The sequence below is a fragment of the Astyanax mexicanus genome, chromosome 8 (genome assembly GCF_023375975.1).
Source record: "Astyanax mexicanus isolate ESR-SI-001 chromosome 8, AstMex3_surface, whole genome shotgun sequence".
In the NCBI taxonomy this organism is placed as follows: domain Eukaryota; kingdom Metazoa; phylum Chordata; class Actinopteri; order Characiformes; family Acestrorhamphidae; genus Astyanax; species Astyanax mexicanus.
Window position 1 is genome coordinate 57,036,885 of NC_064415.1, and position 23,564 is coordinate 57,060,448.

The following is a 23,564-nucleotide window of genomic DNA, read 5'->3' on the forward strand; positions in this document are numbered from 1 at the left end:
TTTTCCACACACACCATTATTATCTCATTCCCACGCATTAGGATTTCGTTCCCATGCCTCGTTCCCAAGTCGTGGCGACGCATTATTTTTTTCCTAACATGATGTCACCTTAAGGGCTCCATACACACTACAACTGATTTGATTTGGGACGAGGCCCCATTTTTTGGCCTGCGCCTGCAGTTCCATCCCTCTCCTCTAGGCGCCGCAGTTTCCCCGCTTTTTCTTTCACATCAATTAAAGCAATACAAAAAGCTCGCTGGGAGAGAGTAGACACACGGGCTTTTCCTTGGAAACGACTGTTTTTCCAAGACGAATTCTCTCGTTTTCCGCGCTGATTCCGACCCTTTTCGCTTCGTTTTCGCCCGCCAGACCGAAACGGGACACGATTATGGAGCCAGAAGAGCGTTTCGGGCTGTAACTTCGGCTCGGGAATACTTTGTGCTGGCGTGTTGGAGGTTCCCAAGGAGGGGAGAGGAGAGAAGAAAGGGAGCGGAGGGGAGCCGTTAAAAAAGTGGTCCGGTTGAAGCGGAGCAGCTCGCAGCCCGTTCCCGGCGAGGGGAAGGGGGAGCCCGGGTCTGGATGAGCGCCGTGCCGCCCTCCCCGAGCTTTCGGCAATGGGGGAAACCAAAGTTATCTACCACCTCGACGAGCAGGAAACTCCGTACCTGGTCAAACTGGCCGTGCCTGCGGAAAGGGTCACACTGTCGGATCTTAAAAATGCTCTTAAGAAGCCGAATCACAAGTTTTTCTTCAAGTCTATGGACGACGACTTTGGGTGAGAGCTTTAAAATTAGGTTTATGTATCGTTTTACTGCTTTTAAAATGGGAAAAATAGGAAATTTCCTTCATTTTCGACACCTTCTTTCTGGAATTGTCCGTTCCACCTTAAATGGCGCGGCAGTTTCATTGAGGCGCCTCGAGCGCCTCAATGGAACTCCCGCGCCATTTAAGGTGGAACGGACAATTCCAGAAAGAAGGCAACTTTAGCAGTTAAACTCAATTTTACACGTATTTTCACAACTCACACAGTCTCTAATGGTGTTTAAAACATTCCTAAGTCTTTAACTTTAAATAAACAAACAACACAATTAATCTAAATTAGTTTTAAATAAGTTTATTTAGATTAAAAAGAGAAGTTCATTTGGGGTGAATGTGAAGTAGCTTAGTTAACCTAACAAGCTAGGGCTCCTTTTTCCCTTTTAGCCCCACGGCATCCATTTTAAGACTGGCCTGCCCTCTAATATGGCTTTGGGGAGGTGTGTGTGTGTGTGTGTGTGTGTGTGTGTGTCCAAGCCCAACACACACACACACATTCTCACACCAATAGCTAGACTTTGTGTATTATTTAACTAAAGTTACCTAGTTCTATAGTGTTTATGTGAATTACTCCAAGTTATATGAATCACATGCATTAAAATCTTTAAATGCATAAAAATGGGGATTTTATTCCAATTTAAGGCTCCTAATTGTGAACAGTAGCTCAAAATTAGCTGTAAAACAAACAAACGTGTCTGTTTTACGTGTCTGTGTCGATACAAGACGATTCTTGGCGTTTAGTTTAATACTGCAGTTATTGTAGCGAAGAATGACTCCTGAGTCGATTCTTTTGAATCTGTTGTTTTTAATTGTTCAGACGAACCGATTCTAGAACCTGTCTTTTTAAAATTAACATTTAGGGCTCATAAATGTGATCAGTGGTTCAAAATGAGCTGTAAAACGAACATGCACGTCTAATGTACAGATCTGTGTTTGTATGGTGTCGATACAAAACAAATTTGGCGTTTAATTTAAGACTAAATAAAGCGAAGAATGACTCCTGAGTCGATTCTTTTGAATCCTTTGTTTTAATAGTTCAGACGAACCGATTCAGCGAAGCTTGCGTGCTTTGTATCCTGGCTAATGTTTACTTTTGTGTTAGAGGCTAACAACTGCAATAAAATGTTATTTCTTGGGGTGTTCGCTTGCTAGCATAGTTATATGGTGTATGTATGTCAATATATACCATGTACGAATATATAGCATATATCAATGGCATGGTTTAAAATCTTTAGCCTTCTATAATCTGGATTTTGTTAAATTTTGTGGCTCTTAAGTGAAATCAGTGGTTCAAAATGAGCTATAAAACAAACATACGTGTCTGATTTATAGGTCTCTGTTCCTGTTGTGTTAATACAAGCCAATTCTTTGCGTTTAGTAAGAATTATTTAGTTGGATTAAGTTGGATTTTGCTGTTAAAGTATCTTAAAACGTTTGTGTAATTAAACTTTTTAAGAAGTGCGGATGTTTTTGACTCAGTATGACTAAGTATGATGTTTACATGCAAAGAGTTTCTCTCTCTAATTGAAATCATCCTGATTATAACTTGAGGCTGAGGTGTTTATATGTAAATACAGCTCAACAGCCTGATGACTATCTTTGATTACATGCACACTAAACTGTAAACTGTAGACTGATCTGAAATTACCTGCCTCTCAAGAGTAAGGCTTAGTGTACACGTTGCCAGATGTACAACATTTATTACATAAATCCAGTCTGAGTAGAAGGAACAGTGTGTTCTCTGAGTTTTAGTATTTTTTTGTTTTTTTGTTTTGTTTTAAATGCCTAAAAATGGAGTTTATAAAGGAATATAAACTTGATGTCCACTTATTAAAGAAGGGGCAAAAGGAAGATGTCATGTCCTTTCTAATAGTTTGTGGTGCATGAACTGGAGGCCAGTCCGATCTCTGGATGAAAGTGTGCAGTCAGGACTCGTGGGACAAAGTCTTACTTATTTTTGCATGACTCACAATAGTTTATTTTATGCAGGATGATGATTTTTCTCACTCTTGTGATTCTGAGCAGCATGTCCTACAACAAGTCCTAGTCCTGTAATAATGCGTGTTGCTATTGTCTTGTACTAGCTTGGCTCTTACACAGAATGTACCGTATTTTTCAGACAATAAGGCACACTTAAAATCCTTTAATTTTCCCAAAAACCAACAGTATGCTTTATAATCCGGTGCCCCTTATTTATGAAATTTACCAGTCAGGTGTTAGGGAGCAGTAATGTCACTCCGCTGAAGTACAGAGTTATAAGGGTGAGTTTTCAGTGAAGTTTCTTCAGCACTAAGGCTTGGTGCAGCAGCATTAGCCGCTAATCGCAGAACTAGCTATTTTGTTGTTCAAAGGCCCTGTGTCAAAACAAGCTACGTCGAACAAACTGCTAAATGATAAAGCCCTGGCTTGCTGGGAACACAGGGTTCCTTAGCGTTCTCTGAGCAGCATGCAAAAAATCCTTGTCTTGTACAAGCTTGGCTTTTGAACCAAATGTATTTAAACTTTCTGAATGGAAATTCTTCTATTTAATGGGTTATTTTAAAGAATTACCCATCTCTGTGAATCTTACTGAAATAGTACTTGGCATTTCTTCAGTCAGGCTATTGATGGTCTGTTTAATTTGAGAAAATACACAGATGCATTCTACCAGTATTTGAACTGAGCTGTTAACTGAGACTTAATTTAGATGTGAAGTGGGTAATTTCTTGTCAATCAATGAGATTTCTCCCAGTAAAGCCAGTAAAAAGCTCCAGCTCCTCATTGCTCAGCCTCAGTATCAGAAACTCTGTGTTCAGCTCGTTGAACTCTGTCCTTGTGGCTTTATAAACTTCCTCTCTCTGCATAGCTCTTGTCTCGTCCCCGGTGTGTTGTGTTAGCACCCGGAGAGGAATGCCGATTTGGAACAACTGCGGCGGGCCGCTGAGGAATGCTTGGATACGCCACTGGCTGTCAGTTTTACAGCCCGCGCTGCTGCGTGAAATACGGCTCGGTTTGATCCTCCCTCTCTCCACGGAGCTCCTCCTCAGAAAACACACACACACTTTAAAACTTCTGCATGTTTTATCTCTAACCAGATGTAAATCAGAGTGTTAGAGATAACTGTTCTGTTCTGGACAGTCTGATAGACACACAGCTGATTGGTTGATTTGATTGGTATTATAATAATAATAATTATAATTATAATGGCTGAAGTCAATAGTTTTAATGACACTAATGGAGCACCCTTAAATTTTGGCTGCAGATTCCAACCATTCCTACTGCTCAGATGTACATGTGACAGCTTTTAAAGCGATAGCTTTGGAGAACAATTCAAAGTTTATTTTATTGCAGTTCAGTTACCAGGATAATATAGTTAAAAATAAGCTGCAACCATTAGTCAGTATAATTGTCAATGTCAATTATAAGAACAAAAGGATAAATGCATTCATAAATAGAGGTGATACTTAACAAATGTGAATCTATTATATAATAAACAAAGGGTATGCATGGACAGCTCTGGAAAAAAATTAAGATAACACTTAAAAATGATGAGTTTCTTTGATTTTATCAAATTGAAAACCTCTGGAATATAATCAAGAGGAAGATGGATGATCACAAGCCATCAAACCACCAAACTGAACTGCTTAATTTTTTGCACCAGGAGTGTAGAGCATAAAGTTCTCCAAAAGCAGTGTGTAAGACTGGTGGAGGAGGAGAACATGACAAGATGCATGAAAAAAACTGTGATTAAAATACAGCCAGGGTTATTCCACCAAATATTGATTTCTGAACTCTTAAACATTTTATGAATATGAACTTGTTTTCTTTGCATTATTTGAGGTCTGAAAGCTAAAATAAAGAAGATCTGATTAAGCCCTGTACATAGTAATGGCTCTTCCATGAAGGTCATATTTGTGTTGCTGCACAGTAGAATAGAGCTCCTCCACTCAAGAGTCTGCTTAAAGAGACCTTTATCCTAATTGTCTTTTACAGTTACGCTATAGCCATGATGAGCTAATGAAGGTCTAATATTTTGGTAGAAGTTGTCCACGACTATGAGCTCAAATCTCTTGTCGTTTGTACGAAAAAATACAAAAAACATCCTGATTAAGATATACAATTATTTTATATTAGTTTAATCTGTAACTTTATTCCTTTAGAGATCAGTTGCCATTGTGTTTTAGTTTTAGTGAAGATCTATGTATCTCTATCTATAAATAAAGTATATTTTAAGCGTTCACACATGGCTTATTTTATTATCTTGTGTGATGTTTTGAATTTGTTTCTCAGTTTATAGTGACGAGCGCAGCCTCCACCCCGCTGTGACTCGACCCGGACATATGTGCGGAGTTTCTGAGTGAATATTTTCACTCCCTTTGGTCTCCTGTATCTTTCAGTCGGATCCAATCGACGGCCTGCTTTAGTCTTTCTTCTTTCTTTCTTCTGTCCTCTTTTATAGCTCCGTCTGTGAGTGATGTGGTGTTTTTTTAATCTTCTTCTCTTCCCCACTTCTCTGAGACTTTGGCTCATTTGCTTATTCTAATGTATTCAGGGAGACGCCTCCCCCAGGATAAACAGCCTAGGCTGGGGTTTGATTGATGTTCAGAGGGTTTGGATGCAGTCAGGCCTCGTTGTGTTTAGGATTATGATTATTAAGAAAACTAAATAATTCTCTAATAAAGTTTTTATTTTTAACAATGGAAGATTTGAGACGATGCAAAAGATAATTTATGTACGTTTTGAGGTAAAAACAAACACATACTTGTTACCTATTTGTGTATAAATCTGTGTATATATATTAGGCGTGTGCCATATCGTATCGTGCACAATAATATCACCAAAATTTGTTAACTTTTTTAATCAGGGTTCTACTTTTTTTGTTGTTGCTGTTTTTAGCAAAAGAAAAAAATCACACTGTTCTCATTTCCCATTCTATATCTACTAGAGACCTATACAGATTATATCTGTCCAGTATCACTTAATTTACTTTAATCCTGGATATATGGAGATATTTGGAGTGCATTATTATTAGTATCATGTCATTCTGGATCATTGACTTCTGTTACAAATCTGATAAAATTCATATACTTTTATATTTGCCTTTTTGACAATTTGATCTGATAAGACTAGGCATGTCCTGATAGCCAATTAGTTTGTATCTTAAGAAATAATAGTGATAAATTACATTTTATATTTTAAGACTATTTTATGTCACTTATATGATGATAATGCAATGGTACAATAATGTGGAGAGCAATGTACTTTTAATTATTAAGTATATTTAGATACTGGAATTGTATTATAAAAATGCTTTGTTCTCCAAAAAGAATATATTATAATATGTTGAGCTTATGTCCATATACTGTACGAAAAGAGGGTAACATAAATATTGTCTAGATAAGGCATATACTGAAGTCGATTTAGCTTACCAATTTTTTTGCATCTCTGTTATTTATTTTTTTCTTTATTTTACTTAAAATATTTATATTTGCTTTGTTTTAGCCGCTTTTAGTTGCTTTATTTTGCTGTAAATTATGTGCAGTGTCCTTCTGTACATTTTTAAGTCACCTTAATAAATAAAAAATATTATTATTAGTAGAAGTAATACTAGTAGGGTTATGTAATTCCATGTTTAATATATACAATTTTATTTATCCTCGTTCTTTGTCTTTTTCTGCAGGGTGGTCAAGGAGGAAATTACGGATGATAACGCCAAACTTCCCTGCTATAACGGACGTGTGGTATGCTGGGTGAGTACACACACACTCCCTCTCTCTCGTGTCTCCAGCTTAGCATAAATTGCGGTTTCATTTTTGCATAATGAAGTGGAGAAATTAGCGCTAACGAATCTCACCCCCGTCCCAAAGCTGACGAGGTCTCCACCTGGGAGGAATAAAGCCTGGTGTGCTTCTTGAATATGGAGGAGTTCAGGTGGTCCAGAATTTGCTTGAGCCGCATAATGACACCCAAGAAACGAGACCATATGTGTGCTGGATATTTTATGACTAAATAGCTGCTTTTGATTTTGGTGGAGAATTCAAATTTATGATCATCTTTTTTGGTTATTGGGGTCTGAAGCATTTCAGTGTGGGCTTTTAATAGTTGGGAAACAAATCAAATCATCATTTAGTGCAAATCTGGTCCTTTTTAGCAAGAAAAGATGCTTTGATGAACATGAATCTGAGTGGTGAAGATTATATGAAGTTTGTGACAGAAAGCATGTGGACATCAGACGTTCGTATGTATATGATCTTGTTGTGCTTCTCGTTGCAAAAGCGTGGACGTTAAATCGGAGCCCCTACTGCGGCTATAACAGCCTCCTCTTTTCCGGGAAGAGGTTGAATAGGGTCGGTTGAGAAGTTTGTGCCCATTTAGTCTAAAAAGCGCTTATGAGGTCATGCACCGGTTTTAGACGAGAAGGCCTGGCTCAAAATCAACATTCCAATCCATCCCAAAGGTGTTCAACACGCTGTTTAAACAAATTGCAGCTCCGCTCAGTGAATTCACGCGATCTGATGCTTAATAGCAGAGCTGTTTTTGCTTCTAGACATCAATTTACAGCAATAGCACCTATAGATTTCAGGGTCAGCTCAAGGAAATTTCACAAACTGAATTGTGATGAAGGTGGTATTCTGTTAAATTGCCCTGTTTTAAAGTCACTTAACCAAGTTAATGTAATTGTGTCCACTAGGGGTTAAAGACAATATTGATATATCTGAGTCTAGCAATATTTGTTTTTCAATTCTGTTCTAAATATAAATTTTAAAAAATAGCGTACAGTATTTTGCAAACTATAAAGTGCACCGTATGATAAGGTGCATTTTAAGCAACAAAAGTAAGGAACAATGGTGTCGCCATGTTTACTTTCATAGTTAAACGAGTGCAGGATGTTAATCTACACAGATTTATCTTCTGAAAAATGTTTGTTTGGGTGAGTAAAGCACTCCCGTTTATTTACAGTAAGATTAGGTTTTCAGTGTTTTAGTATAGTTAGTGTAGTGTATCTTAGTGCTAGTAAATGCCACCCGACAGCGCTACACTGATCAGGTAATCCAGGGCACTATCAGCTAGCAGTTCGTCCTAAGTAGCTTGTTTTAACACAGCGAATTAGCACTGTGGTTAGCGGATAGTGCTAATACTGCTCCAGCCTTGGTGCTGGAGAAACTTCCTAAAACCTTTATAAGGCTGTATATTTCATTGGAGTGGCTTTACTGCTCCTTATAACCTGAGTGGTCGATTTTTGGGAAAATTTAAGATTTTTAAGTTTTATAAATGATAATCTTTAAACTCTACTATACTTCTAAAATTTGGTTAAAGTACCACAGTATAATGCAGTATATTGAATTATAACCCCTGTATTGTGCAAATACGTTCTTTTTAATACACATTCTTACTGTTTACATACTTAAGGCTTTATAAGGAAGACGTACCTGTCTTATTACCATATTAGATTTTATCTAATGTAATTGACAAGGTAACTTGTTCACAGTTTTGATGGGTAAAATAACAAAATATCTGAGTGGTTTAGGGGGGTTGTTTGGTTAATTAAGGCATATTAAATATAAATATATTTAGATGCTTTAAAAAATTTGAAAATTCTGTTAATTATGATTTAAGGTATTAGTTCAAAATTATGTGATGATTCAATAATGTCTTAAAGTGCTGTTGTAAAGGTACAAATAATGGCAAAAACAAATGTGCCGCTGGTCTTTCTTTATAATATATGTTGGGTCTCAAAAAGATATTTTGCACAGTTGACCTCAATAATTCATAGCAATTTTCCCCTGTATTTTAGTCTCAGCAGTTTTCTTCTAGGAATGAGACCCCTGGAGCCGTTCCTGGGGTTTGGTTTCTGAACGGGTCACCTTTTTCACAGCTCATGGTTTTGCATGTCTGGAAAATGTAATGTAAGATGAAAACCCCTCACCAGCACTGGTTGGCAATAATTCATTAACAATTTTGGCAGGATTATGAATTCACTCACTTAGTAGCTTTAAACTGAAGGTTTTTAAAGTTTTGTAAGAACATTAAAGTCTTACTGTGTTTTCTTAGTCGATGTCCAATCTGGCTTCAGCACCAACCAGCCAACACCTTTTTCCTAAAACATAAATCAGACGTTTGGGGAAATCCTCCTAGATAAGCAAAACCGAGGCCAATTTTTCTTCAGGAATGAAGTGAGGGAGTTTTCTGTGCTGGAGCTGCTGTTCATATCATCACACAGAGTTGTGCTGCTGGTTTTTACTGTCTCTGAGACATGTCCTACGCTTTGGGGTTAATAGTGTTACCACGCAGGGTGTTAATAGTCTTATACTGTTTATATAAAGTGTTAAACTTACTGTATTTTTTACACTATGAGGCGCAGTGGATTATGAAGCACACTGGATTATGAGGCGTGTTATGCAACACTAGTAAGAAACAGTGGTGTCTGCATGTTTACCTTCTAATTCAGCAGGTCTCGCCATTGGGTAAGCTAAGCTAAGCTAAGTAAACAAAACTGTAATTCTTTAAAAAAAATGTTCAAAGTCAGATGAGCGCTGGATGTTAATCTTCACAGATTTTTCCTCCTGAAAACTGTTTATTTACAGTAAGCTTAGATTTCCAGATTTCCTCTAAGGCTGGGTGCAGCAACATTAGTTTTAGCAGCTAACTGCTAGCCATGGATAGCGCTAATGCTGCTCCAACAGTGCTAGCTAGGGTTAGCAGCACACTACAGGTTGATAATACTCACTGCTGAACGGTGAAAGAGCTAGTGCTTAACGATGTTAGCGGCTAATGCTAATACTGCTCCAGCCCTGCTGCTGGAGAACTAAACTAAAACTCATGTAAAACTCACCCGAGTGACTATATTGATCCTTAATACCTGACTGGTAGAATTCATACATAAGCAGCACCTGATTATAAGGAGCTCTGATGATTTTTTTGGCAAATTGAAGGTTTTTAAGTGCACCTTATAGTGTAAAAAACACAGTAATCAGTGTTGTTTCTAAATGTGATAAATCAGTGCTGTAGATTTGCAGCTCTTTAAATCGTCTCTGTTGTTTTCTGCCTCTCTGTAAAGCTGGTATCAGCGGACGGGTCTCATTCAGACGGATGCTCGGTGGCTGAGAGTCAGCTGGAGCGGCCTCCTTCCGGAGAGAGATCTCAGGGCATCGGAGACTCCAGACCCCCCTCCTTCCAGTAAGTATTTCCCTGCAGCAAACCACCCTTTTCCAACTCAAGTGTATTTAGTAGAGTAGAGTAGAGTAGCTATAAATAATAATAGGAATAATTAATGATTATATAGTTTTAATTAGCATCATGACTAAATAATCACTAGTAGATGTATGTGCTTATACGTGGGGTCTGACATTAAAAGTCTCTAACTCAGTACCTCGACTAGAAAGCTCAGACAGTCTCTTTAAATTTAAATCATCATAGATCTAGAGGCTGGTTTTACAACCTTTGGTGGCTGGTTGCTGTAAGATGTTTAGCCCCACCCCCTTTCTATTGTATTTATTTTCATTACTTGGGTGCATCGAAGTGAACAGGGCAAACCGACGATTCAGTAAACTACCCAAAACTGTTGCATCCCTAGTTTTTTTTACTATTAATTTATTGATTTTATTTATTTATTTATTTTTTTCGTTTTTGTTTACAGTCCAAAAGCTGCAGGCAGCCGGCATGGTGTGGACGATGAGACAGAAACCGACTCTGTGGTGTCCCACAGGAGAGACAGAGACAGACCACGAAAAAAACATTCACACGAACATTCAGGTAAGACCTCTTCTGTATATCACTCTGTTTTTCTCCATTCTGGACCTGTCTAGCACTTGGCCCTAAAATAATATCATGTTATTACATTTATTTTCGCGATAACTATGCTCTTGGTGATATGACAAAACACTGAATTTAATTTTTAAGACAGTGTGAATTTTTCTTTTGCTGAAAACAGCAAAAATATACGACATTTCAGGGTATAATATCGTTCACGATATTCAAAAATGTGGGTGATATCATTGCATATGTATGATATGATATGACACACCCTTATTAAAAACTCTAATTCAGCAGTCATATTCAGTCGCATGGTCTTCTGGCTGATGCTTCCATTTAAATGTAATGGCACTTACGGTTGGCCAGGGCAGCTTTAACCAGGCAGGAATTTGCTGAATGTTTTCCTTCCAGTGTTTGTCTATGGATACAGCAAAGCTCTCTGCATGTTATTTTACTCCGGTTAGCAGTGGGTGTGGCCTGAATTCAGTAATTAGAAGACCAGGCCACAGAGGTTATGTTTGTAGATTGTAAAGGGTAACATTTTGGTATGAAATGTTAAATTTCTGACGTTTCCTCTCCTCTCCGGGTCTCTGTTAGCACTGTGTGCACTGCCCTTAACCATGGGAGCCTTATGAGGGCCTGCCAGGAACAGTTTGAGGGGAGATTCCAACTGCATTTATTAAGTTTGTCCCAGTTAAGATGGCATAATTCAAGCATTGTGAAAGTCACTAGAAGGAATGTGTGCAGGTCTATCTCTCTGGTAACGTCAGGGAAATTTAGTCTTAGGGTTTAAGTCTTGTGGTTGAATTAAGAGTGAGCTCCTTATAAGTATGAAATAACAAATAACAATATTTTCTGCTCTATGCTGTCTGGCACATATGATCTTATTTAACATGGTACCTAGATTTAACTGCATTTACCGTATTTTTCCTACTATAAGGTGCACTTAAAATCCTTTAATTTTCCCAAAAATCGTGATGCGCCTTATAATTCGGTGCTCCTTATGTATATGTATATATTATATCAGTCAGATATTAAGGAGCAGTAAAGCCACTCCCCTGAAGTACAGAGTTATACAGGAGTTTCAGTTCAGTTCTCCAACTCCGAGACTGGAGCAGTATTAGCATTAGCTGCTAACCGCACTAAGTGCTAGCTCTTTTGCCATTCAGAGGAGAGTTTTATCGACCTGTAACCTGCTGTTAACCCTGGATAGCACTGCTGGAGCAGCATTAGCATTAGCAAGTGCTAGCTTCTTTATCGTTCAGAGGTGAGTATATCGGACTGTAGTCTGCATGTTTACCATGTTAAAAAAAGCTATGTAGGACAAACCGCTAGCTAATATCATCCTTGCTTACTGGAACACTCAGGGTTCCTCAGTTTAGCGCTGTCGGGCAACATTAGCCGCTAACTGTGGCTGGAAATCTGTAAACAAACAGTTTTCAGGAGAGAAATCTGTGAAGATTGACATCCAGCGCTCATTTAAATGTTTTTTTTTTTTCATGAATTAGTTTTTTTTTTTTTAAGCTTAGCTCTTAGCTAAGTGGTGTGACCTGCAGAATTAAAACGAAAACATGGCAACACCCCTGTTCCTTACTAGTGTCGCATAGTGTGCCTTATAATCTGGTGCGCCCTATATTGCGAAAAATACAGTAATGTGTATTTCAATTTCTATGTGAGGATTTGTCAGATTTGGTCATTGCTAATAAATTGCTAATAAAAAACTAAAACTTGTCTAACCCTCACTATAGGTGGAAGGATGAATGGCTACTCGCAGGTGGGCAGAGGGATGGACCTGGGTGGCTACGACAGTCGCTCCTCCCTCATGAGCAGCGAACTGGAGTCCAGCAGCTGTTTCGACTCAGACGATGATGGATCAACAAGCCGGTGCGTCTCCCAGCTGCCTACTGTGGTTATAACACACACACACACACACACACATTACGAGCCACATTGCTCCAATCAGATTTTTTGCTCAGATCGGATTTGTCTATCTTCACGGTTCACATTCACTGTAAATGTAAGTGATCTGTATCTGTGTGTAATGTGAACGAATCTGTTCCTGAAACACCGTCTCACATGCTGCACATTGATACCTGTATAAACGCCTCCTTCTTCACCAACAACAAAAACCCTCATATTAGAGAGAGGAGAGACTCGTAGCTTTATAAAGGGAAATGGATGAGTTAGCAGCTCATATGTGGAGCATCTTTTGCTGGATTGGAGAGTAAACAGCTGCTCTGAAGTTCATGCTCAGGTCCAGGAGGTGAAAAAAGGCCAGGCGGTTTGCTTTTGCTGTCAAAAATTCAGTGAAGTATGGGCAGTATTATGAGCATTTAAAATAAAAAAAAACATGATTTTTTTTTACACAATATTGGTGTGAATTAAAACTATGTTTTATTTTTTGTTGTACACCTGTAGAAATGGGAATGAATAACTTCACCACCCATATAAACTATGTAGGTGAAGAGTGTTTTGTGGACTGCCTTTCGAGATAGTGTGTGTGTGTGTGTGTGGTCAGCATGGTCTGCTTTGAGGATTGTGCTCCTCCAGTACTCCAGTCCAAGGCCTCCTCTGAGAGCAGCTGTTGTGTTTGGTGTCGATCCGTACACAGATGGTCTTCACCCTCAGCTGAGAGTCAGTGCAGTAAAGCTCAGTGGGGGCCTGAAGATGGTCTGAAACTGTTTGGCAGGACCCTGTGATTAACGCCAGCTCTACTTTTCAGAGTGGATTTAGGAGCTGAAGTAAATATACAGAGTAATAAAGCTGCACATGTGCTTTCAGCACGTCTGAGGCTCTTTCTGATTGCGTGAAGAAAGACTGGACGTCTTAGGCAACTTTCTTTATTGAAAATGTTGAATTAGGCCTTGAATTAAGTCTATTAAAAAAAGTGATACAATCTTTGCATTCGGATTGCAATTGAAAAAACAGGGGGGCATCGAGTTCAGTAGCTCCTCCATTTCCACTCGCTGTTGTGTTTTTACGTGAAAACACGTGCACCCAAAGTGTAACCACGGTGCGCATCAGTGGACAAATAGCTATTTTATTAAACGCGAGGAGACAAAACTCAGAGATGCAGAGATGTTAGTCTGGACAGGACTAAAATTACCAGAGGACCACGATTACAGGAGTTCAGCGAAAAACAGTAGATACTTCAGCCTGTAATTATTTTTTTTTATTTCAGAGGACGTCTGAGAAAAACACATACATGGTCGTTCCAGACGGGAATAAAATCACAGAGGATAAAAACAACCATAAAAGAAAAAACAATTACCCCAGAACGCCCTGAAAAACAATTACCATTCCTCTTTTAGCCCAGTTTTGTAGTCAGTCAGTCAAGACAGGGTAGATGATGCATGAACATGTATGCAGATCAGCCATAACATGTATTAAAACCACTGCCAGCCAATTAAAGTGGAAAATCCTGATGATCTGGTTCTAACGGCTCCAGTCAGTTTCAGGATAGATCTAGAACCAAATGAACCGACTGTGATTATTTTAGATGGGTTAGATGACTGGAAGGTCATAACAGCTCCAAACGCTGGTATGCAGAGTTCAGTGTCTACCAAATGTGCTCCAATGCAGAACAAGCAGTGACCCCACCACAGGGTCATGGACTCCCAAGGCTCATTGATGTTGATGGAGGTCACATCTCACAGCTTTGAGGATTTTAAAGAATGCTAAGCTATAAAATTAGAATATCATTGATCAAGTTACTTGATTTCAGTAATTCAGTTCAAAATGTGAAACTCATATATTATATAGATGTATTAAAACACACAGAGTGATCTATTTTAAGCTTTAATTTATTTTATTGTTGATGATTATGACTTACAGCCAATGAAAACCCCAAAAATCAGTGTCTCAGAAAATTTGAATATTATATAAAATAAATTAGATAAATTACTTTTGGCAGTGTGCCAACTCCTGTTGGAAAATGAAATCCGCATGTCTATAAAAGTTATCAGCAGAGGGAAGCTGTAAGATATGAAGTGCTGTAAGATTTTGTGGGAAAACAAAACTGCACTGACTTTAGACTTGATAACAAAACACAGTGGATCAACACCAGCAGATGACAGACATGTCTCTCCAAACCATCACTGAAACTTCACACTAGACCTCGAGCAGTGTGGACTGTGTGTCTCTCCACTCTTCCTCCAGACTCTGATCCCTTTATTTACTTTAAATGAAATGTAAAATTTACTGATGATCAGTGATGGTTTGGAGAGAAATGACACCAGTTTTGAACAACCTTTTTTATTTTTTATTTCTATTTTTTACTCCAGCTTCAGCAGTGTGACGGAGCAGAGCGGCTCATCGCGCCTGATGAGACGACATCGGCGCCGGCGCCGGAAACCCAAAGCTCATCATATGGAGAGGGTGAGTCTGTGAAGGAAAATACTGAAGAAATGTGGGCCAATCAGAGGTGGTGATTTAACCGTTTCTTTCTTTTTCTCTCTTTCTTTTTAGTCCTCGTCTTTCAGCAGCATCACCGACTCCACCATGTCCCTCAACATCATCACCGTCACTTTAAACATGGGTAGGCCTATGGAATAAATTGTACTATATAAAATAAACTAGTACTAAATAGCCATTTCCATTTAAATATACATGTTTTCTTAAATAAATTAAATGTTTATTAAATCAAATATCAGGCAGAAATACCTCAATATTATAGCTTAAAAATTAGAGCTATATAATATATAGTGTAGAATGTGAGGTGAGGCATGTTCCATATGAATCTGTTAAAAAAAAAAAAAATCTTTAGTGCAGATCTTTCTCACATCCTCTCTCTTTCTTTCTTTCTTTTTCACTTTAGAGAAGTATAACTTCTTGGGTATCAGTATCGTGGGGCAGAGTAATGAGCGAGGAGATGGAGGAATCTACATCGGCTCCATCATGAAGGGCGGTGCGGTGGCGGCGGATGGACGGATTGAACCTGGAGACATGCTGCTGCAGGTGAGAGTGTCTAGGAAAATATCAATAAATAGTTTAGTCTAATAGATACATAATATACATACACAAATATATATAACACAGGTTTATGTTTGAGTAAAATGAACAGTGTTGTTTTATTCTATAAACTACAGTTTTTATTTGCAGAAAACGATATTTGGTGGAATAACCCTGGTTTTAAATCACAGTTTTCATTCATCTTGGCATCATGTTCTCCTCCACCAGTCTTACACACTGCTTTTAGATAAATTCAAGCAGTTCAGTTTGGTGGTTTGATGGTTTGTGATCATCCATCTTCCTCTTGATTATATTCCAGAGGTTTTCAATTTGGTAAAATCCAAGAAACTCACGAATTTTAAGTGCTCTCTTATTTTTTTCCAGATTTTTTTCCCCGTGTGTGTCTTATTTATACAGATTCCTCTAAAATCATCTCTGAACTTGTTCTAATAATTCAGTTATTACTCGTTTATGTTGCAGGTGAACGACATCAACTTTGAGAACATGTGTAATGACGATGCGGTGCGAGTGCTGAGGGACATCGTGCACAAGCCCGGGTGAGTCGCTCCAGTAGTGATCATTCAGAAACGTGGGGGGTTGGGGGGTTTGTCTTTCCTGTGTGACTCTGTCCTTTTTGTTTGCAGACCTGTTTCTCTGACTGTGGCAAAGTGCTGGGATCCAAACCCCAACAGCTGCTTCGCCTTACCCAGGAGTAAGTGTTTCAGTGGGATGGTGGTTGTTTTTTAGTTGTTTACATTTGGTAAATTTTTCATGTTTATAACGGAATTACAATTGAAGCAGTTACAATTGAAATGTAATTATCCTCTTTAACAATGACTTTGACCTTTGCCCGGTGTCCCAGTCATGCCGCTTGCCATCAGCTGCCAGAGCCCTGAGAGTGCACAGTTGTGTGTAATGGTTCTGATACATCAGCTCACAGACGCAGCCTTGTGCTGATCAACATCACCCTAGGAGTGATGAGGGAAAAGAGCGCCATCTGCTGTACTGTACCCACCCAGAGAGAGCAAGACCAACTGTGCTCTCTCAGGGCTCCAGCCGCTGATGACTGGGAAAGGAACCAGCAATCTCCTGATCATAGGATTTATACCACTGGACCGCTCTGAGTCCGAAATATAATGAAATATGTAATAAAAGCAAATTCCATTTTATCTTAACAACTATTCATTAGTTATTGAGATAAAACCCCAGAGCGCTTCATACCAAGGAAGAGTTCTTATCAGGGAAAAAAATTGGAACTTGAAAGCAATAGAATATCTCAAACTCTCTACATAAAAAGAGTAATTTTCTGTTTGCAGGTGAGCCGATCCGGCCCATTGACCCTGCAGCCTGGGTTTCCCACACTGCAGCCATGACTGGCATCTACCCCCCGTACGGCATGAGCCCCTCAATGAGCACAGTGACCTCCACCAGCTCCTCCATCTCCAGCTCCATTCCTGAAACAGAACGTAAGAAAACTAAAAATAAAACCCACACCACTTAATACTGCAGGTTTAGATTGTAAAGTTTTGTTTGTAAAATGGCATACATGAAGACTTTCTATTTATTTAAGGCTTTTCGCTTTTCTTTTTGTCTGTATAATTGTAATAAGCACGGTCTTAATTCAGTAGCAGTTAGCCGCTAATGCTGCTGCACCCAGCCTTATGGTTTTCAGTAGAGAAATCTGTTTAGATTAACATTTAATTGTAAAAAGCACTTTTAAAATTATTTTTTTATCCCTGTGTGAAAAAGTATTTGTCTTCTAAATAGAATAACTCCACTCTTTTTTACATTGTTTGAATTCTGACACTTTGTAGGGTTTTCGAGCATGAACCACCTGTTTAAGATCCTTCACAGCATCTCAATCATACTTTAACTAGGCCACTCCAAACCCTAAAAAGGGGGAAAACACTTTTTTTTATGTCACTGTGTATAATATAATACAATATAATTATAGCTTATTTAAAAATTGTTGGTTCAGTTAATTATAAAGTTACTCTAAGCATTGCTTAAAGCTTTTAAATTCATGATTTATGTGAAAATCTTTCCTTTTGGTGAATTTGGTGTGTTTTTTTAGGTTTGAGAGTGATTTCTGAATGTACTGTTCTCCAGTTTTGCTTTGAACCACTTCTTTTCAATTTCCTCTAACGTTTTGGTACACTGATTTTATTTGTTTTCTCCTCTCAGGGTTTGATGACTACCACCTGTCTGTCCACAGTGACATGGCAACTGTAGCAAAGGCAATGGCCTGTCCAGACTCTGGGCTGGAGGTTCGAGACAGGATGTGGCTGAAAATCACCATAGCTAATGCTTTTATAGGTGCAAAAAATTGAATGTTATTTTATTTATTTTATTAAGGTTTAGTGCTTGGTAATGTTCATCATTCTGCTCATTCTTTCTCTACTTTTTCTCCCAAAGTAAATAATATAATAAGGGTTTTATGTGCCCTTGCTAATTGGTGGGAACAGAATATTATTTACTTTGAACAGTATTAATGTTTATTGTTTTTTTTTCTCAGGCTCAGACGTGGTGGACTGGCTGTTCCACCATGTGGAAGGTTTTGCTGATCGGCGGGAGGCTCGTAAATACGCCAGCAACCTGCTGAAGGCCGGCTTCATCCGCCATACTGTCAACAAAATCACCTTCTCTGAGCAGTGCTACTACGTGTTCGGAGATCTCTCTGGGAGTAAGTGTCTCTGAATGTGTCTCTATATATAATTTTTCTTTCTGTCTGTCCCCTCCTCTCTTTCTCTTTTCGTTCTCTGTATGTATATATTAATTTAAGCCCCTCCTGTTCTGTGTTTCAGATATGGCTCATCTCTCTCTGCATGAAAACGATGGATCCAGCGGAGCGTCAGATCAGGACACTCTGGCTCCTCTCCTCCACCCAACCGAGGCCCCGTGGCCCAGCTTCCCGTACCCGTACCCCACGCCCCCCTCGCTGCCGGACGGCCCGCAGGCGTACTCTGAAGTAGGAGGAGGAAGTCCCGGCAGTCAGCACAGCGAGGGTAACTTAACCCCATTTACCATCAGCCATTTACTATCGTCTCCTATCCTGTCTGCTTCTTCTCATCATCTTCTTCTTGTGCTTCTTCTGCACCTTCTTAGTCTTCTTCATCTGTATCTTTGACCTCCATATTCCACTTTATTTTACATCATCTTTTCCATCTTTATCTCCTTCTTCCCCCTCTTCTTATCGTCTTCCTTTGCTCCTCACTCATCTTTTTCTTCTGTTGTCCTTTTTCTTCATATTCCTCACCTTGTTCTCCACCCTGTGTTCTTCTCTTCCATCATCTTCCTTTTCTCCATCTTGCTCTTCTTCTTTCTTCTGCATATTTTCCTCTCCATCATCTTATACATTGTTTTTTCCATCTTACTCTTCTAATTTGTCTTCTTTTGTCATTTGTTCTTCTCTTCTTGCTTCTTCTTCTGCTGCTTCTTCTTCTTCTCCATCTTCTTATTCTTCTTTGTCTTGCTTCTTTTTCTCCATCTTACTATTTACGTGTTTTCCGCTCCATCATTTTCTTTTACACTGTTTTTTCTCCATCTTTCTCCGCTTCTTACCTGTCTTCATTTACGCCTTTCTTTTTTCCCCCTTTTCCATCTCATCTTATTTTTCCTCATATTCCTTACACCGTTTTGCACCCAGTGTTCTTCTCTTCCATCTTTTCATCCATCTCCTTTTTTTTTTTTACCCATCTTGTCTTCATCTTTGTTTTATGTATTCCACTTTCTTTTGCATATTTTCTTCATCATCTTTATATACAAAGTTTTCTATCTTACTCTTCCTCTTCTCCAGTGTCTAATTGCTCTAACTCTCTTGTCACTCATACTGTTTTTTTTAGACATACATGATTTCTTACTATACCATAAACTCACCCACTGATTTGATTTATTTGAATTTAATATGTTGTATGCACATTTTAAGATACCTCTCATCCAGTCTCAACTTTTAAGATGAAACCCTTTACACATTTATACATAATCATATATAATCAAAAACCTTATATACTAATAAACTGGAATATCAGTCTCACTGAATCTTTAAAACTCATATTTTTTCTTATTATATTTCTTTTCTTCATCAGGGAGCAGTGGCTCGAACTGCAGCTGGAGCCGGATGGAGGGGAGGGCGGGGCCGGCAGATTTCAGGCTGGCCGGACCGAGCGAGACGGGACCTGGGTCAGAGTTTGACTTCCGCCGAGAGCGAGCGCCCAGCGAACGTTCAGCAGCGCCCCCTAGTGAGGGCAGTGTGCGCAGCGCCCGCTCTCACACGTACAGCCTAATGCACGCGGCGGCTCGAGCCACGCCGGGGTCTCCGTCAGGACGCCACCTCGCCCACGTGCCCTCAGAGCTCACCGGCTCCCGCCGCTCCTGCAGCACAGCCAATGGAGAGTTCTTTGTAGATATCATGTGACTGAGTGGCCAAATGCCTGAACCTGTACCTACAGCCTTCTGAACTACAGATAAAAACCTAGTGAAACTATAATTGCCTTACTGTTAGATTGGAAAAACAAAAAAAACACCTCAACTGCTGGAGAATTTATAGAGATAGTTCGGTCAAAAATCAGATATATTCACTTTTCACAGTGTATGTATATATACAGCTCTGAAAAAATATGGGGAAAAAAAGCATTTAAGAAAAAGCATTTATTTGCAGAAAATGAGAGACGGCTGAACTAACAAAAAAGATGCAGAGCTTTCAAACCTCAAATAATGTAAAGAAAACAAGTTCCTTGGCATCATGTTCTCCTCCATCAGTCTTACACACTGCTTTTGGATAACTTTATGCTGCTTTACTCCTGGTACGAAAATTCAAGCAGTTCAGTTTGGTGGTTTGATGGTTTGTGATCATCCATCTTCCTCTTGATTATATTCCAGAGACTTTTAATTTGGTAAAATTTAAGAAACTCATAATTTTCAAATGGTCTCTTTTTTTTCCAGAGCTGTAAATTTAAAGAAACAATATTATTATCGCAAACATGTTTTAGCTGGCCAACTACATCTGGTGGAGATGGTGAAATTGTGAAAAAATACTGATTTTACACTGAACTACCTCTTGAATTTCAGCTTCTTTTTGCTGTGTTCCATTTACTTCCACTTGGATGTTCCCACATGTCTGATTTCTTGCGGAAAAGTCAAAAGAGCAAAAACTACTGCAAAAACTACTGTCTTTTTAAATCACATAAATCAGTCATACTCACAGTAGTGTCTAGTTTCTATCTGTTTTTTTTGTTTGTTTTTTTTGTTCCGCCTTAAAGACTCCAGCCCAGCCATCTGTTGCGTGATTTAAGGTGGAACGGCGAAGGTAGCTAGTTAGCTAGCTACTGAAACAAACTGCTAGCGATCTTTTTTATTATTTTTTTATGCTTATTATAAGGAATTCAGCCATAAAACATTGAAATTACACATTAAATTGTGGAAATATAGTGCTGATAGTCACTTTTAAGAAGGGAAATACTGAAATTTGTGGGTTTCTTTGGTCGCTTGTGCTGAACCAGCGATTCTTATAACCCTCGGTTGGAAGTGTGCCTCTGAAAAATAAGCCCTATTCCTTCCCCTTAAACTACCCCTCCAGTCTAACAAGAATCTGGACACCTCTTACCCTTGGAGTGCATACGCAAAACAGAGGGGTAGGGGTAAGTGGTAGGGAAAAGGTGTGAAATGGGATTGGGCCTAAAATAGTCATTCACTAACTAATTCACTAATTAATATTATACGTAACCTTATTCTCAGCTTCAACATCCAACATGCAAGATAAATGGAACACAGCCCAGCATTGGAATAAATGGATTAAGTCCTCACACTACATTAGTAGATTATAATAGCAGGTCATTATAATATATAATAGCATCTCAATCCCTCTCTCTGTAGAATTATGTTACTAATGTTTTGGCTAGAGTTAAAGGTGAGGTTTAATCTGCTAAAGTAAAGAGAGGCTCACAGAAACGATGATGATCATCTTCTTCTCATTCATAACGAATTCACGCTCGGAGAAGAATCGGACGGACTCCTGAACCGGAGGTGAATGTAGTGCAGACGCGGACACGCCTGCTGTCAATCTGAAGATTATATTTGATATTTCTCGTTTTCAGCTCTGTTGTAGTGTGTTTTGGAACATTTTTAACGTTTATTGTTTTGTTTTTTTGTTTTTTTAATACCTGCATCTCCTTCATCTCCTCTGAATGTTTCGCTCACGATGCATCTTTTTTAATTAACCGAGAATATATTTTTTAACGCTCATCAGCAATAATGTATTTGGGAGATTTTTAAAAAAGTACAGAGGAGAGTTTGTTCTTTTTATTTATAAAAATAGATTTATGAAGCTGTTTCTGTGTCTTTTTGTCTCTTTAATTCTGTCTCTCTCTGCCTGAATGCTTATATTTAGTCAATGCAAAGGTACTGGAAAATACATATTTGGTTCCATACTGAACCATGACATGAGTTTTTTATTTATTTATTTATTATTATTAAGGAATATTATCAATTTTGTCCCATTTTCTCCAACATTTGGAAGGCCAGTTACTCAACTGACTCATCAGGAAAGCGCAACGACTCGGTTCTGATACATCAGCTCACAGACGCAGCATTGTGCTGATCCACGTCACCCTAGGAGTGATGAGGGGATAATAGAGGCCTGTTGTCCAGTAGAATAGACTATGAACCACTCAATGAAAGTTTACCAGCCAATGAAACAGTAGCTTAGCCTCGCTAACTGCACTATAAAAAAAATGACAGCAACTCAAGACATTATGATTCTTATATTTTAATATTATTTTCCCATCACTGAAATATAATTCAGATCTGAATGAGTTAAGCTGCTATGGTTCTAAATAGCACTAGGAGAACCCTTAACTAAAGGCCTTTTATCTTTACTATTCTTGTTATGATAATAGATTATAGATCTCCATAACCTCCAGTGGCTGTTAGTTTTACTCTTCCTGAGCAAGTCTTCAGCCTCCCACAGGGGGGCAGTGTTGCACTGTTCACCCGGTCACTCCAGTGTTGAACCAGTGCTTATAAATCACCACTAGGAGAAGTGTGATTGGGTGGTGTAGAGAGGAAATGTGAATAAGTAGTGCACAGCTGGTCTGACTGTTGCCTTTGTTTTTCACATTCATCTGTTTTTTCACTTCGACAAGAGAAGATCTCACAAGGGTTCCTCCCTCATAGAGGAGCAGCACCTTCCTGACTGTATAAAACACCAGTCTGGGGATCTTGCGTAATGACTGCAGCCTTTTCACAGCCGCTTTAAAGCTGTGTGAAGATGCTAACTGCCAAATCATCCCCCTGCTGCGTGGTGGAGGCTCACACTCTACAGGCCTGCTGGCCTACTTTGCTCTTTTTGGGCTCTGCTCACTATTCTGCCACAGAAGAGACACTTCTGATTCTCCAGGGAAGCTTTAGTGCTTCTTTGAATAAACTGTGGCTCTGAAATCGGCAGGGAGATCCACATCATAACACCTCATCTGTTAAACATGGTGGTGGGAGTATTCTGAAATATGCTTGGAGATGTTTCACAACTGTTAAAATCCATATCATAACACCATATCTGTTAAACATGGTGGTGGGAGTATTCTGAAATACGCATAGGAAAAGACACTAAGGCACTAAAGCATATTTGTTTTTTTGTTTTGTTGCCTCTTTAAATTTTTTATATATAGGTGAAGATGATGTTTATGTGTACTTTGCTAAGTGGACACTCACAATATGCCGATCAGTCAATCAATAATACCAATATTACTGCTCCCAACCATCTGTGTCTCCCTCTTGCTCCGCCCCTAAACCCATACATCACCCAGTGCCCCTCCCAAACTACCCCTCCCATTTTTTTTACCCTTTTTCAGATTTGAGTTGAGTGTGGAGTCAGCTAAAATCTGTTGGTTTAGCTTCCCTTTAATGGAGCCAGTTGCTAGCATTTAATGCATTATTTTTTGGTGCTAAATTGTATTGGTTTAATTCATGAATTCATGATTTTGTATTATTCACTGTTTCACTCATTCAACCATTACTTTCTCTTACTTCAGTACCCAACATGCACTGCGCAAATATACATTAATATGCCAAAT

At 38.8% G+C, this 23,564-nt stretch overlaps 1 protein-coding gene across 1 annotated transcript; it reads left to right on the plus strand.

Annotated features, from left to right (window-relative positions):
* The first annotated feature begins 220 nt into the window (after positions 1-220).
* On the plus strand, positions 221-21,824 carry dvl3a (dishevelled segment polarity protein 3a). Its single transcript, XM_022677790.2, has 15 exons — positions 221-775; positions 6,476-6,545; positions 9,854-9,972; positions 10,433-10,548; positions 12,297-12,432; positions 14,832-14,925; positions 15,016-15,085; positions 15,365-15,504; positions 15,979-16,055; positions 16,143-16,210; positions 16,815-16,964; positions 17,683-17,814; positions 18,014-18,181; positions 18,303-18,503; positions 19,584-21,824. The coding sequence occupies exons 1-15, from the start codon at positions 615-617 to the stop codon at positions 19,910-19,912; spliced, it is 2,031 nt and encodes a 676-aa protein (XP_022533511.2). The 5' UTR covers positions 221-614; the 3' UTR covers positions 19,913-21,824.
* Positions 21,825-23,564: the final 1,740 nt, after the last annotated feature.

Excerpts from the sequence above, each read along its gene's own strand:
- dvl3a (XM_022677790.2), top strand. The coding sequence starts at position 615 with ATGGGGGAAACCAAAGTTATCTACCACCTCGACGAGCAGGAAACTCCG. Across the intron at positions 776-6,475 it reads TCTATGGACGACGACTTTGG|GGTGGTCAAGGAGGAAATTA; the intron begins GTGAGAGCTTTA and ends CTTTTTCTGCAG. Across the intron at positions 14,926-15,015 it reads AAGCTCATCATATGGAGAGG|TCCTCGTCTTTCAGCAGCAT; the intron begins GTGAGTCTGTGA and ends CTTTCTTTTTAG.